Source organism: Tamandua tetradactyla, chromosome 13 (assembly GCF_023851605.1).
Source record: "Tamandua tetradactyla isolate mTamTet1 chromosome 13, mTamTet1.pri, whole genome shotgun sequence".
Taxonomy (NCBI): domain Eukaryota; kingdom Metazoa; phylum Chordata; class Mammalia; order Pilosa; family Myrmecophagidae; genus Tamandua; species Tamandua tetradactyla.
In genome coordinates, this window is record NC_135339.1 from 53,142,043 (window position 1) to 53,157,569 (window position 15,527).

The following is a 15,527-nucleotide window of genomic DNA, read 5'->3' on the forward strand; positions in this document are numbered from 1 at the left end:
TTCTTATTTTGGCAACACATCTGGCCCACTCCATGCATGCTCTTTGTCTGCCCTCCTGCTTCTTTTCCAACTCCCACCTCACCTGGAAGCTACACTAAGGCTGCATCTCTTTGTAATGGCATCTAAAAGTTAAAAATATATATACAGCTGCAAAACTGGTGTTGTGTAAACAGAACATCCAATGACGTGCTCTAGATAGATAGTGTGTTTCTACTAGTCATTGATGGCCTCTTCCAGTTCCATTGCCACCATGGCAAGGTTATCAATAACTTGGAGAAATGTGTGTCCAGAGTTGGCTCTTGGGTATGCTCTATGTATTCAGTTTTGTAAATAATATATAGATTAGATCAAGTTGTGATGTAAAATTTTAACTCAAATTGGGTATTATGGTTGGAATTTTACATTAACTACTATAAGTGATTTAGGAACAGAAGAAAAGAAATTGGTAAATTCTTGCTTAGTGGTATAAAGATTATGCTTAGATTTCTGCCTATATCTTGTGTTTTATAGCTTGTTAGTGAGGCATGGGCTAATGCAGAATGTACTGCATTTATGCAATTAGCAAATAACTGCTAGTTTTCATTTTATCTATTAGCAACAAAATGGCATTTAACTGGGTAAAGCTCCTAACTAAATATTTGAGTATTGTGACATCTCTACTTGCAAGATTCGAGTGAAAGATTAGTCACAGATCAGTGAAAAAAAAAGTATCTTTTTTCTTAAAACTGGCTTATTTATATGGATTGTTGCTTTTTACACTAGTTTGTATGGTATGTCAGCTAATATTTCTTTCTGTTTTGTTTTGTTTTTTATAATAATCAAACTTCTCTATCTCAGCTGCAATAGTGTTCCATCTTACCACAGAGTATTTTATAATTAATGCTGTTAACTTTACTCTATACCCCAAACTGGGTCAAGAAGTGGATATGTGATTCAAGGATGTTTAAATTTGTATGATGACAATTTTAATTGCAACAAGTAGAAAACTTGGGTGCTAATACAGGATAACTTCTGCTATTTTTTTCTTTTCAGGATATAATTCTGTTGGGGTATAAAGTACTAGGTATTTGTATTTTTGCTGTCAAAAATAATGGACATAACTTTTAGAGTGTTCACAGCTAAGATCTCTGTATTTGTTTTTCAACTAGCAACTAATTTTAAATGTATTGTGTCTTTTATTACTTGTTCTCTTAGATTGTTTTTGCTAGTAACCCTTACTCAGCTTCTGCCTTTGGGGCTTGGATTAATATTGCTTGTATGGAACTGCAGTACTGTGACTAAACATGGAGCTCAATGCAGCTATTGCTTACAACTGCTTAAACTTTGTAGTTTGGACTTCATTTTTTTTCTGTAATAACTTATTAAATCTAGTTGTACAAAGTACTGATACTTGTCATCCTTTGCATTTGCTAAGGAAGAGTTTGGAGTATATGGCTTGCACCTGGGAACATTTGTACACTCCAATCCAGTTTGCTTGATGAGCTGCATCTCTCTTTCTCTCTCACCCTTTTCTAAAGAAATCACCCACAATTCACCTTTTCTCTGGCACAAATAACTTTTTAAGAAGAATTTTTTAAACATGAAAGTATTTTATTGTGAACGCGATGTGAATATGTATCCAACACAAGATTTTTAGAGATACAGTTGACGTTTCACACCAACGTCTCTCTACCACACGAAACCAATTTTGAGAATTACAACCAAAAAAAGTCAATGAAAACCTAAGTATACCACTTCCATTTTATTTTTGACACCAGGCTCTGTCCTACTATTTCAGAAAAAAGATCATTTTAAAATCCCGTATCGATTTTAAACATGCTCGTGCTCTCTCATGGACGCTAACTTTAATCCTTTTTGAAAGTGGGTTACAAATAGCTCCACAAAAGAATCTCCTAGAGAGCTTGTAGAAAATGCTGCTGCTAAATTAACTGGTTTGGAATGTTGGCACGTGTACTTTCAAACGACCCCAGGTCTCATACGCCTTTAAAAGTGCGCCCTCGTGGTCTGCGCAGGGCCTTCCAAAGCCAGCGGACCTCTGAGGCCAGGCAGTAGGGCCGGCGCGCGGGCTGTAAGGTAGGACGAAGAGCTCGCAGGAGCGAGCACTCTCTGAGCCCGCTTAAGCGCGCGAATCCCTTAGGCTCTTTAGAAAAATCCAGCCAAGAGGAGGGGCCAGCTCTCCGGCTCTACCACCCTGAAATGGGAGGGGAGTGGGCGGGAAGAGAATAGTGGCAATGATGGGGGCGTCCACCGGCTCCCTGAGAGCTGTGGAAGAGGAATGTTCAGTGGGGCGTGTGACACGGGGCCGCCCTTCGCGCCTTGTGCATGCGCAATTTCTCTTCGCGCTCCTGCACTGACCTATGCCTCCCACCCCTCATTGCGTCCTTTTCTGTACTGCCACCCAATCCCCCATCCCACCCCCGCCGCCTCCCAGGTGGCTCTGGCGGTCCTTGGTGCCCAGTGTCTGCCCCCCAGCACCATGCCTGAAGGGCCCATTTTCTCCTCCCGCAGCCATTCTGGTAAGTGCCCCCCCCCCTCCCCCCGGGATCCCAAACCAGTTTGAGTCGGTCCTGAATCTCTTTTTTGCTAAGAACATGGCTGAATTCCGCCCAAGATTTAACCTGCCTCGAGCAGGGTTATCCGAGAGTCCTGATGGTAACTCAGGAGGCCTGAGTTTAAGCCAAGCCACTCTATCATCCTGGACATCATTTAATATTTAAAGTTCTTTGTCCCTTATGGTTAAAAAAAAAGAAGATGAATGTATTTCAGGTACTTTTTAACTCTGATTTTTAAAAAGAGAATATACATTAAAGTACTATGGAATGTTGTTTTTAGAATGCTCGGACTCCACATTTGTCCCTTCGTGAAAAGGTTCCCATGCCCTAACTCAGGGGCGAATAGGGGGAGTAGGTAAGTGAATAAGGTATTTGTGACTGATTTCTAGGGATAAAAAATGGGTGATTTTGGAGCTCCCTATGCATTAGCTTTGAACCAGCAGTTCTGAAGCTACCCGGCTGTTGGATACTGAACACCAGCTAATTGAGTAGTTGATGTGCCTGACGGAACCTGACTGCTGAGAAGACTTTTCCTCACAGTTTAACACAACAGTGGGTTATTGAGAAGGTATCTGCTTTACAGAAAGGAAAGCTCATCCCCAGCAAACACTGATATACATTCAACTTTAAAATTGAGACTTGGTGGTTTTTCACTGGGCCCTTAGCACATGTATTTCTAGTGAAATAATATTCACTTAACACTCCCAAACTGGAAAATTTAAAAATCATCTATTTTAACCATAACTGTATTGAATAGGCTATTGAGTAATAGGGTGATGGAAGCCCAAATAGATTGGTCCTAAGGCAGTTCAAGGATAAATGGATCGGGTTTTGCTATTTAGTGGAACAGATAACTGAAAATTATCTTTGTTCTGTAAAAGGAATCAGTTTACCTTGGAGAAATGATTAAATCTCAGTCTGGGGCAGAAAATGTACAACATGAGCCTGGGATATCTTCTGCTAGAAAATAAGTGTTTGAAATATGATGGGAACATTTCAGAAGGACAAAGTATTAAGTTTGAAAGAACTCTCATTGACTATAGATGGGAAATTTTGAGCATCAAAAAGAATGATTCTATTTGGGGTGAAATAGTAATGATTGTACAGTATTGTAGATGTGATTAATGCCATTGGATTGTACACTTAAAATGGTCAAAATGGCAAATTTTATATTATTATTACATATATGTGCTATATACATGTTTTATAAATAACAAAAGACATTTTATATATTTTACCACACTAAAATTTTTTAAATAACTAAAAGATTAGAACCAGGTGGGGGTGGGTAGAATAATGACTATAATTGATGGGAAAAAAAGAGAAGATATAAAAATCTACAAGCTCATAATGATGTTTTAATAGAGTTTAAAAAGAAAAAAACAAATCAGCTAAATTCATATGAAATAAAAAACACTGATCATCAACTCTTTTTACTCTTGAACCAGGTAAATTAATGGTAAAGAATTAAGTATTTTAAAAAAAGAAAAATAACAGGCCCTTCTGATCAATTTTGTTACTCATCCATAAAACCAAAATGTTCTCCAGAGTTTGTGGTTGAAATGTGTACATCTACAGAAAATCTCTGGTTTTTGGTATTATTTTCAATTATTTCCTCAGAAGTAAAAACCAATACAATTCCAATATACCCCCATAGAATGACTAAAATCTGAGAGACTAAAAATACCAAGTGTTAGGGAGAATCTAGAGAAGTGTTGGTGGAAGTGTAAAGTGGTACAGGCATTCTGGAAAACTTGGTTGTTTTTAAAAATTTTTTTTTAAACATAACAGCATACAAACACAAACATTCTTCCCATATGATCATTCCATTTTGGTATATAATCAATAACTCACAGTATCATTACATAGTTATATATTCATCATCATGATCATTTCTTAGAACATTTGTATGAATTCAGAAAAAGAAATAAAAAGAAAAAACTCATACATACTATATACCTCTCATTGATTGCTAGTATTTCCATCCATCCAGTATATTTTAGCATTTGTTTCCCCTATTTTTTTCTATACACCTTATCACTCCCTTTCACTGATCACTAGCATTTCAATCTCCTAAATTTATTTTAACATTTGTTCCCCCTATTATTTATTTATTTTTAATCCATATATTTTACTCATCTGTCCATATCATAGTTAAAAGCAGCAGCAGGCACAAGGTTTTCACAATCACACAGTCACATTGTGAAAGCTTTATCATTATACAATCATCTTCAAGAAACATGGCCACTGGAACACAGCTCTACATTTTCAGGCACTTCCCTCCAGCTTCTCCAATATACCTTAACTAAAAAGGTGGTATCTGTATAATGTGTAAGAATAACCTCCAGGGTAACCTCTCAACTCTGTTTGAAATCTCTCAGCCATTGACACTTTATTTTGTCTCATTTCTCTCTTCCCCTTTTTGGTCTAGAAGGTTCCTATGTTTTCTTAGTGGATTGACATTTTTATCATTTTATCATGTCCCTCTCTGCCTCTGGTAGTTTTCTTTGCTCTGAGATCCATTTTATCTGATATTAATTTAGCTACTCTTTTTTTTAAATTAACATTTCATAATATTTATTTTTCATCCATTTGCTTTCGAATGATCTATATCACTATCTTTGAAGTGAGTCCCAGCTCATTCTAGGACTGGATTGTCTTAATGTGTTATGTGACTATGACAAATATCACCCATTGGGTTGACTTCATTATTGAAATTTATTGGCTCATGGGTTCAGAAGCTTGCAGTCCAACATTGTGTCATCAGTGAAGCCATGCTTTCTCCCTGAAAACTGTGGTATACTGGGCTGGCTGGCAATCCTTGGCTTCCCTGTGTCATGGCAGTATCCTCTCTTTTCTCTTTTGGGTTCCTGCTGACTTTTGGCTCCTTTTCATGGCTTTCTCTGTGTCTGAATTTCTTCTCTTTATATAAGATTTCATTAATGTGTCTTAAGGCCCACCCTCATTCATTTGCTTTAGCTGTCTGTAAGCTGCTTCTCTGTCTTCAGGACAAGTTCTGTGTGTGTGTGTGTGTATGTGTGTGTGAGCTGGAGATAAGTTTACCGGTTCAGTCTTACGGCTTCCACTGGATAGACTGGCTGTGAGATATAGGCACTCCAGTATGCACATAAGGCTTATTCTGCTCCCTCTGTAACAAGGCCAGAAACATACAACGAAGCACAGACTGGCACCACACCACACCACACCAGGAATGCAGTAAGAGACTGTAAAACTAGGGAATCACGAGCTTTGCTTACTATTTCTCAGGCTGCTTTTTCTTGATTCGGTGCTTGCAACCCTTTAACTGTTTACTGGAGTTTTGAGGAAGGTGACTTTGCCAGTCATTCACAGATTCTGTAGGAGGATAGCACCTGATGTATCTTACACTGCTATCTTGGATGACCTGAACCTGTGTTTTTTGGTCTGTATAAATCTAGGATTCCTATGTTTTCTTAGTGGATTGACACTTTTATATTATATCATGTCCCTCTCTGCTTCTGGTAGTTTTCTTTGCTCTGAGGTCCTTTTTATCTGATATTAATTTAGCCACTCCTTTTTTTGATTAATATTTCATAATATTTCTTTTTCATCCATTTGCTTTCAGATGGACTACATCACTATATTTGAAGTGAATTTCTGATAGCATTTAATCATCTCATGTTTATCAACCCACTCTAGCAATCTCTGTCATTTACTTGGTGTACTTAGACCATTTATATTTAATGCAATCATTGATATGTTAGGGCTTAGGTCTGCCTTCTTATATTTGTCTTCCTGTGGGTTACTTCAGCATTTTCTAGAATTACATTTTGATTTATCAATGAGGTTCTGCATGGTTACTGTAAATATTGTACTATATAAATATATATATGAAACTTATCATAGTCTATTGGTGTCCTTATTTTACCAATTTGAATGAAATATGGAACTCTTACTCCCCCTTTACTTGATTTTATGCACTTCCATTTCTAATGTAATTGTCTTAAATATTTCCTCTACATACATTTAGAACCTTACCAGGCAGTGTTCTTATTTTCATGTTAACTGTGAAACATAAATGAAAAGACTCAAGAGAAGTAGTCTGTTGTGTTTAGCCATATTTTTTCCTACTGTATTCTTTCTTCCCAATATTCCAAGATTCCTTCTATCATTTTTTTTTTCTGGCAGTAAGTTGTCTCAGCTTCCCTTCATCTGAGGTGTCTTGATTTCCCCCTTATTTGAATTATGCTTTTTAAAGACATACAGTTCTGCATTGAAAGTTTTTTCCTTTCAGCACTTTGAATGATGTAGTGTCATTTCCTTCTGGCCCCTGTGGATTCTGATGAGAAATCAGTGTCATTCAACTTGTTTTTCTTCTAGAGGTGAAGTGTCATTCTTCTTTTGTTGCTTTCAAGATTTCTTATCTTTAGATGTCAAAAGTTTGATTACATTGTGACTTTATGTGGATATATTAGAGAATATCCTGATTGAGGTTTACTCATCATCTTGAATCTATAGACTTGTGTCTTTTATCAAATCTGGGAGGTTTCAGCCATCATTTCTTCAGTTCCATCCTTTCTCCTCTCCTTCCATGACTCTATAGACATACATGTTAGATTTTCTGTTATAGTTCTATGGGTCCATGAAGCTCTGTTCATGTTTTTTAACCAGACTGTTTTATCTCTTTTTTAGATTAGGTTTTTTTTTTATTTGTACTTCTTTATTTGTACGTTTGTTCTTTTTTTAAATATATTTTTATTGACAATTCTTCACACACATATACTCCCCATCCCTCTCCTTGACCTCTAGTATTTCCCTCTAACTAATTTATTTTAACATTTGTTCCCCTCTTATTTATTTATTTTTAGTTCATATTTTTTACTTATCTGTCCAAACCATAGTTAAAAGAAGCATCAGACACAAGGTTTTCATAGTCACACGGTCACATTGTGAAAGCTATATTATTATACAATCATCTTCAAGAAACATGGCTACTGGAACACAGCTCTACATTTTCAGGCAGTTCCCTCCAGCCTCTCCATTACATCTTGACTAACAAGGTAATATCTACTTAATGCATAAGAATAACCTCCAGGATAACCTCTCAACTCTGTTTGGAATCTCTCAGCCATTGACACTTGGTCTCATTTCACTCTTCCCCCTTTTGATCAAGAAGGTTTTCTCAGTCCCTTGATGCTGAGTCTCAGCTCATTCCAGGATTTCTGTGTCACATTGCCAGGAAAGTCCACAACCCCTGGGAGTCATGTCCCACGTAGACAGGGGAAGGGTGGTGAGTTTGCTTGCTGTGTTGGCTGGAGAGAGAGACCACATCTGAGCAACAAAAGATGTTCCCTTGGGGGTGGCCTAATTTTAAATAGGCTTGACCTATCCTTTGTGGGGTTAAGTTTCATATGAACAAACCCCAAGACTAGGGGCTAAGCCTATAGCTTTGGTTGTCCACACTGCTTGTGAGAATATCAAGAATTCAACTTGGGAAGGTTGAATTTTCCCCTGTTCTCACCATTCCCTGAAGGGGACTTTGCAAATACATTTTTATTCACTGTTCAACTCACTCTGGGATTTATTGGGGCATCACTCTGGACAAACCAACAAAATCTCATGTCCTACTAAAGGTTCCATGTACTTATGGTGTGCAATTAAGCTGCTATATAAGTTATATTAGGAAATGCACTAGTCAAAATACAAATTTTGTACCAAATAAACATTTTTTGCTTTAGTCTCACACATATGTTGAAATTTTAAAATATTAATTACCATCTCTTTTCAGCATCCTGAATTAATGACATTCCTTTGTTCTTCCTCATACAAAAACATTCTTAAAATTTATACATTTAGTCACTATCATTATACACTCTAGGCATTCCTAGATTATACCTTCTCAATCTTTATTGTCTATCTTTATTTATGATTTCATTTGTGCCCCCAGCCCTCCTCCCTCTATCATTCTCACATTCAGCTTCATTCAGTGTTTTAACGTAATTGTATTATATTTAGGTAGTATTGTGCTGTCCATTTCTGAGTTTTTATATTCAGTCCTGTTGCACAATCTGTATCCCTTCAGCTCCAATTACCCAATATCTTACCCTATTTCTATCTCCTGATGGTCTCTGTTACCAATGAAATTCTCCAAGTTTATTCACTAATGTCAGTTCATATCAGTGAGACCATACTGTATTTGTCCTTTTGTTTCTGGCTAATCTCACTCAGCATAATGTCCTTAAGGTCCATCCATGTTGTTACATACTTCATAACTTTATTCTGTCTTGAGGCTGCATAATATTCCCTTATATGTATATACCACAGTTTGTTTAGCCACTCATCTATTGATGGACATTTTGGCTGTTTCTGTCTCTTCACAATGATAAATAATGCTGCAAAAACATTGGTGTGCAAATGTCTGCTTGTGTCCTTGCTCTCATGTCCTGCGAGTAAATACCTAACAATTGTATTGCCGGGTCATATGGCAATTCTCTATTTAGCTTCCTGAGGAATCGCGAAACTGCCTTCCACAGCTGTTTTCCATTAGACATTCCAACCAACAGTGGATAAGTGTGCCTCTTTCTCCACATCCTCCCCAGCACTTGTTGTTTTCTGTTTTATTGATAATGGCCATTCTGGTGGGTGTGAGATGATATCTCATTCTGGTTTTGATTTGCATTTCCCTAATAGCCAGGGAAGTTGATCATCTTTTCATGTGCCTTTTGGCCATTTGTATTTCCTCTTCTGAGAAGTGTCTGTTCAAATTTTTTGCCCATTTTGTAATTGGATTGTTTGCCTTTTTGTTGTTGAGTTGAACAATCTATATATTCTGGATACTAGACCTTTATCTGATGTATCATTTCCAAATGTTGTCTCCCATTGTGTAGGCTGTGTTTTTACTTTCTTGACAAAGTTCTTTGATGCACAAAAGTGTTTAATTTTCAGCAATTCCCATTTATCAGGTTCTTTCTTCAGTGCTTGTGCTTGGGTGTAAGGTCTAGGAAACCACCTCCTAGTATAAGATTTATAAGATATCTCCCTACATTTTCTTCTAACACTTTTATGGTCTTAGATCTAATGTTTAGGTCTTTGATCCATTTTGAGTTAATTGTTGTATAGGATGTGAGATATGGATCCTCTTTCATTCTTTTGCATATGGATATCCAGTTCTCTAGGCACCATTTATTGAAGAGACTGCTCTGTCCCAGGTGAGTTAGCTTGATGCCTTATCAAAGATGAATCGTCCATAGGTGAGAGGGTCTATATTTGAACACTCTATTTGATTCCATTGGTTAGTATATCTGTCTTTAAGCCAGTACCATGCTGTTTTGACCACTGTAGCTTCATAATATGTCTTAAAGTCAAGTAGCATGAGGCTTCCAACTTCATTTTTCTTTCTCAGGATGTTTTAGCTATTAGGGGCACGCTGCCCCTCCAGATAAATTTGGTTGTTGGTTTTTCTATTTCTGAAAAGTAAGTTTTTGGGATTTTAATTGGTATTGCATTGAATCTGTAAATCAATTTAGGTAGAATTGAAAACTTAATTATATTTATCTTCCAATCCATGAATACAGTATGCCCTTCCATTTATTTAGGTGTTTTGTGATTTCTTTTGACAATTTCTTGTAGTTTTCTTTGTAATAGTCTTTTGTATCTTTAGTGAGCTTTATTCCTAAATATTTTATTCTTTTGGTTGCAATTATAAATGGAATTTTTTTCTTGATTTCCCCGTAAGATTGTTCATTAGTAGTGTATAGAAACACTACAGATATTTGAGTGTTGATCTTGTAAACTGCCACTTTACTGTACTCTTTTATTAGCTCTAGTAGTTTTGCTGCAGATTTTTCAGGGTTTTCTTGATGTATAGTATCATATCATCTGCGAACAGTGAGAGTTTTACTTCTTCCTTTCCAATTTTGATGGTTTGTATTTCTTTTTCTTGTCTAATTGCTCTAACTAGAACTTCCAATACAATGTTCAATAACAATGGTGATAGTGGACATCCTTGTCTTGTTCCTGATCTTAGGGGGAAAGTTTTCAGTTTTTTCCCCATTGAGGATCATGTTAGCTGTGGGTTTTTCATATATTCCCTTTATTATGTTGAGAAAGTTCCCTTCTATTCCTATCCTTTGAAGTGTTTTCAACAAGAAAGGATGTTGAATTTTGTCAAATGCCTTTTCTTCATCAATTGAGATGATCATGTAGTTTTTCTTTCATTTGTTGAAATGGTCTATTACATTAATTGATTTTCTTATGTTGAACCATCCTTGCATACCTGGGATGAATCCTACTTGGTCATGGTCATTTTTTTAATGTACTGCTGGATTTGATTTGCTAGAATTTTGTTGTGGATTTTTGCATCTATATTCATTAGAGAGATAGGCCTGTAGTTTTCTTTTCTTGTAATATCTTTGTCTGGCTTTGGTGTGAGGGTGATGGTGGCTTCATAGAATGAGTTGGGTAGATTTCCCTCCTCTTCAGTTTTTTGAAGAGTTTGAGCAGGACTGGTACTAATTCTTTCTGGAATATTTGGTAGTATTCACATGTGAAACCATCTGGTCCTGGACTTTTCTTTTGGGGGAGCTTCTTAATGAGTGATTCAGTTTCATTACTTGTGATTGGTTTGTTGAGGTCATCTATTTCTTCTCGAGTCGATGTTGATTGTTCATGCCTTTCTAGGATGTTGTCCATTTCATCTACATTGTAGAATTTATTAGCATAATGTTGTTCATAGTATCCTCTCATTACTTCCTTTATTTCTGTGGGGTCAGTGGTTACGTCTCCTCTTCCATTTCTGATGATACTTATTTGCATCCTCTCTCTTATTGTCAACCTCACCAATTTTGCATCAATCTTATTGATTTTCTCATAGAACCAACTTCTGGTTTTTTTATTTTCTCGATGTTTTTATGTTCTCAGTTTCATTTATTTCTGCTCTAATCTTCATTATTTCTTTCCTTTTGCTTGCTTTGGGGTTAATTTGCTTGTCTTTCTCTAGTTCTTCCAAATGGACAGTTAATTCCTCGATTTTTGCTCTTTCTTCTTCATTGATATAGGCATTTAGGGCAATAGATTTCCCTCCTAGCACTGCCTTTGGTGCAGCCCATCAATTTTGATATGTTGTGTTTTCATTTTCATTTGCCTTGAGATATTTACTGATTTCTCTTGTAATTTCTTCCTTGACCCACTGGTTATTTAAGAGTATGTTGTTGAGCCTCCATATATTTGTGAATTTTCTGGCACTCCGTCTATTGTTGATTTCCAACTTCATTCCTTTATGATCTGAAAAAGTGTTTTATATGTTTCAGTCTTTTAAAATTTATTGAGACTTGCTTTGTGACCCAGCATAGGGTCTATCCTTGAGAATGATCCATGAGCACTTGAGAAAAAGGTGTATCCTGCTGTTGTGGGGTGTAATGTTCTATAAATGTCTGTTAAGTCTAGCTAATTTATTGTAGTATTCAATATCTCTGTTTCTTTATTGATCTTCTGTCTAGATGTTCTGTCCATTGATGAAAGTGGGGAATTGAAGTCTTCAACTATCATAGTAGATGTGTCTATTTCTATTTTCAGTGTTTGCCTCATGTATTTTGGCGCATTCTGGCTCGGTGCATAAATATGATTGTTGTGTCTTCTTGTTGAATTGTTCCTTTTATTAATATGTAGTGTCCTTCTTTGTCTCTTTTAACTGTTTTACATTTGAAGTCTAATTTGTTGGGTGTTAACTACTCCTGCTCTTTTCTGATTGTTATTTGCATACCAAACTTTTGCTTTCAACCTATGTTTATCCTTGCATCTAAGATGCGTTTCCTATAGACAGCATAAAGATGGGTTGTGTTTTTTAATCCATTCTGCCAGTCGATGTCTTTTGATTGGGAAGTTTAATCCATTAACATTTAGTGTTATTACTGTACGGGCAGTACTTTCTTCTACCATTTTGCCTTTTGGATTTTATATGTCATATCTCATTCTTCTTCTTTTTACCTTTAATGATAGTCTTCATTTCTATACTCTTCCCCACATCTCTGTGAAGATAATCTAATCAAGTTCCCAACCTTATACTCAATAGGGATTAAAAGAAAGGCTGTCTCCACAAGATCGATCAAGATTAAAACATGGCTGTTCTAGGGCAAATAATCCTTTCAAACTGGTAAATTCCACCCTCTGAACTGTAAAAAAAGTCATGTTTTCCCCATATACAAAATACGTTTATTTTATCACAATATGAGAAAGCCCTGAACCATTTCATTAACAATAAAAATGCAAGAAAAAGCTAGAAACAGCACATAATCTCATCAAGTCAGCTACAGACATGGTCTGTCCTAAGGCAAAATTCTCGTATGGCTCTGGACCTGTAACACTCAGAACAAGTCATCTGTGGCTGACATACAAAGGAGGAACAGTCAGAGGATATATATTCCCATTTCCATAGGAAGAAAGTGGAAGGAACACAGGGGTCACCAGACTCAAACACATCTGGAAACCTGAAGGGCAAACTCCATTAGATTTCAGAGTCTGAGAGTCATTTATCTTTGGGGCTTTAGAAAGCTGCAGTCCCTCCCTTTCATAGGGTTTATACAGTGGCCAACCTCTCTCCAAATGCAGCAACCTTGGGGGACATTGTGGAGGAGACTACCTTTTTCTTGGCTCCACCCTCTACAAGCATCGGACAACACCCAGGCTTTCTGCCATCTCTGGGGCACATGTGTAGAATCTCAGAACCCTAGGTGTTCTTTAGGGTTAATATGAATGGTTTTGGTTGGGGTTTGGCAAACTGTGTTTATTAGCAATATTTTGCTAAAGCTTGTTTAAGAGTAGCCTCCAGGACAGCCTGTTGATTCTGTTTGAGCTTTCTTGGCCTCTGATACCTTATTTTGTTACATTTCTTTTCCCCTTTTTGGTCAGGAAGGCATTATTGATCCCACAGTGCCAGGGCCAGGCTTGTCTGTAGGAGTCATACCCCATGTTGCAAGGGAAACTTGCACTCCTGGATGTCATGTTCCACATAGAGAGTAATGATTTTCCTTGCAGAGTTGGGCTTAGAGAGAAACAGCCATTAATCTTTTAAAAATAAACTTGGCTTTGTTGATCCTCTCAATTTTGTATTCTATTTAGTCATTTTATGATTTCCATCCTTCTACTTTCTTAGTCTTTAACTTACCGTTCTATTTCTATATATCATCAGGTGGATATTTATTAATACTGATTTCAGCCTTTCTTCTTTTCTAACCCAAAATGCATATTTTGGGTTATGCATTTCCCTCTAAGCATAGTATAAGCTGCATTACACAAATTTTGGTGCGTATTTTCATCATTGTTTAGATATATATTTCCATCATTCCAGACAGGATCCCTGTACATTTACACTTTAACTTCCCACTCCTTATCTCCAAGCAGTCCCCTCATAACTGATATTCTAGATTCTGATTTTAAGAGTTTGTTCTAATTATTTCATAACAGTAAGATCATATGATATTTGTCATCTTGTGTCTGGCTTATTTCACTCAACATGTTGTCTTCAAGTTTCATTTGTCGCATATATCAGGACTTCATTCCCTTTTACAGCTAATAATATTCCATTGTGTGTATATACCACATTTTATTATCCATCAATTGATGAATAATTGTGAATAATGCCACTATGAATATTGGAGTGCAAGAATGTGTTCAAGTCCCTGCTTTCAATTCTTGAACTGAAAGCAAGTAGGATCACCAGTCCTATGATAATTCTATATTTAACTTTCTGAAGAACTGCCAGTGCACCATTTTACACTGTCACCAGCAATGAATGAGTATTCTTGTTTCACTGAGTCATCTTCAATACTTGTACTTGTCCATTTCTTATAGTAGCCATCCCAGTGACTATCAGATCTCTCATTGTGGTTTTGATTTGCATTTCTCTGATGGCCAGTGATACTGAGCATCCTTTCATGTCCTTATTGGCCATTTGCATAGCTTTTTTTGTAAGATGTCTGTTCAAGCCTTTTCCCCATTTAAAAACTGGGTTGTTTGTCTTTTTGTTGTTAATTTGAAGGGTTCCGTATATATACTGGATATTAAACCTTTATCACGTATGTGGCTTCCAAATATTTTTTTCTCCCATTATGTAGATTTTCATTTTATTTTCATGATAAAGGCTTTGAGGTAAAAAAGTTTTTAGTTTTGATGAGGGCCCATCTATCTGATTTTTCTTTTGCTTTCTGTGCTTTGGATATAAATCTAAGAAACCATTGCATAACACAGGAATATGCTTCCTGACATCTACTTATAGGATTTTGATAGTTCTGGCTTATATTAGGTATTTGATCCATTTTCAGGTGATGTTTATGTAAGGTGTGAGATAGAAGTCCTCTTCCTTCCTGTTTTCCCAGCACCTTTTAAAAATTATATTTTTATTGAGATCTTCACAGTATACAATCAATAGCTCACAATATGATCACATAGTTTTGTATTCATCACCATGCCAGTTGTTGTTGAAATGCTATTCTTTTGCGGTTGAGAGGACTTGTCAAAAATCAGTTGGCTATCCATAAATGTCAGGGCTGACTTCTGAGTTCCCAATTGCTTTTTCTTTCATAATTGCTCCTACAAGAACGTCTGGTACAATGCTGAATAACAGTGGCAACAGTGGGATCCTTTCTTATTCTGGCTTTAAATGGAAAGCTTTCAGTCTTTTACCATTAAATATGATGTTATCAAGAATGGGTGCTGGATTTGTCAAGTACCTTTTCTGCATCAACTGAGATGGTCATCTAGTTTTTTTTCCTTCATTCTTTTAAAGCAGTGTATGAGTTGATTTTCTTATGTTGTACATCACTTGCATAGCAGGAAAAATGCTCACTTAGTGATGACGTATAATTCTTTTACTGTGCTTTTGGATTCAGTTTACTAATACATTATTGAGGATTTTTGCATCTAAATTCATAAGAGATATTGGTCTGAAATCTTTTCTTTCTTTATTGGTTTATGTGACTTTGGGCTCATAGAATGAAATTG

General features: G+C 36.5%; 1 protein-coding gene across 9 annotated transcripts in view; it reads left to right on the plus strand.

Annotated features, from left to right (window-relative positions):
- Nucleotides 1-15,527, plus strand: part of CPEB3 (cytoplasmic polyadenylation element binding protein 3) — a 304,384-nt gene that overhangs the window by 255,449 nt on the left and 33,408 nt on the right. For 8 of the 9 annotated variants that reach the window (XM_077125436.1, XM_077125434.1, XM_077125439.1 and 5 more), the window contains one exon: nt 1,195-1,383. The exons of the other annotated variant lie outside the window; for it this stretch is intronic. In XM_077125436.1, coding sequence (XP_076981551.1) covers nt 1,195-1,354 — 160 coding nt within the window. In that variant the 3' untranslated portion in view covers nt 1,355-1,383. Of the gene's footprint in view, nt 1-1,194; nt 1,384-15,527 lie in introns of those variants that run through there. 9 annotated transcript variants of the gene reach the window in all.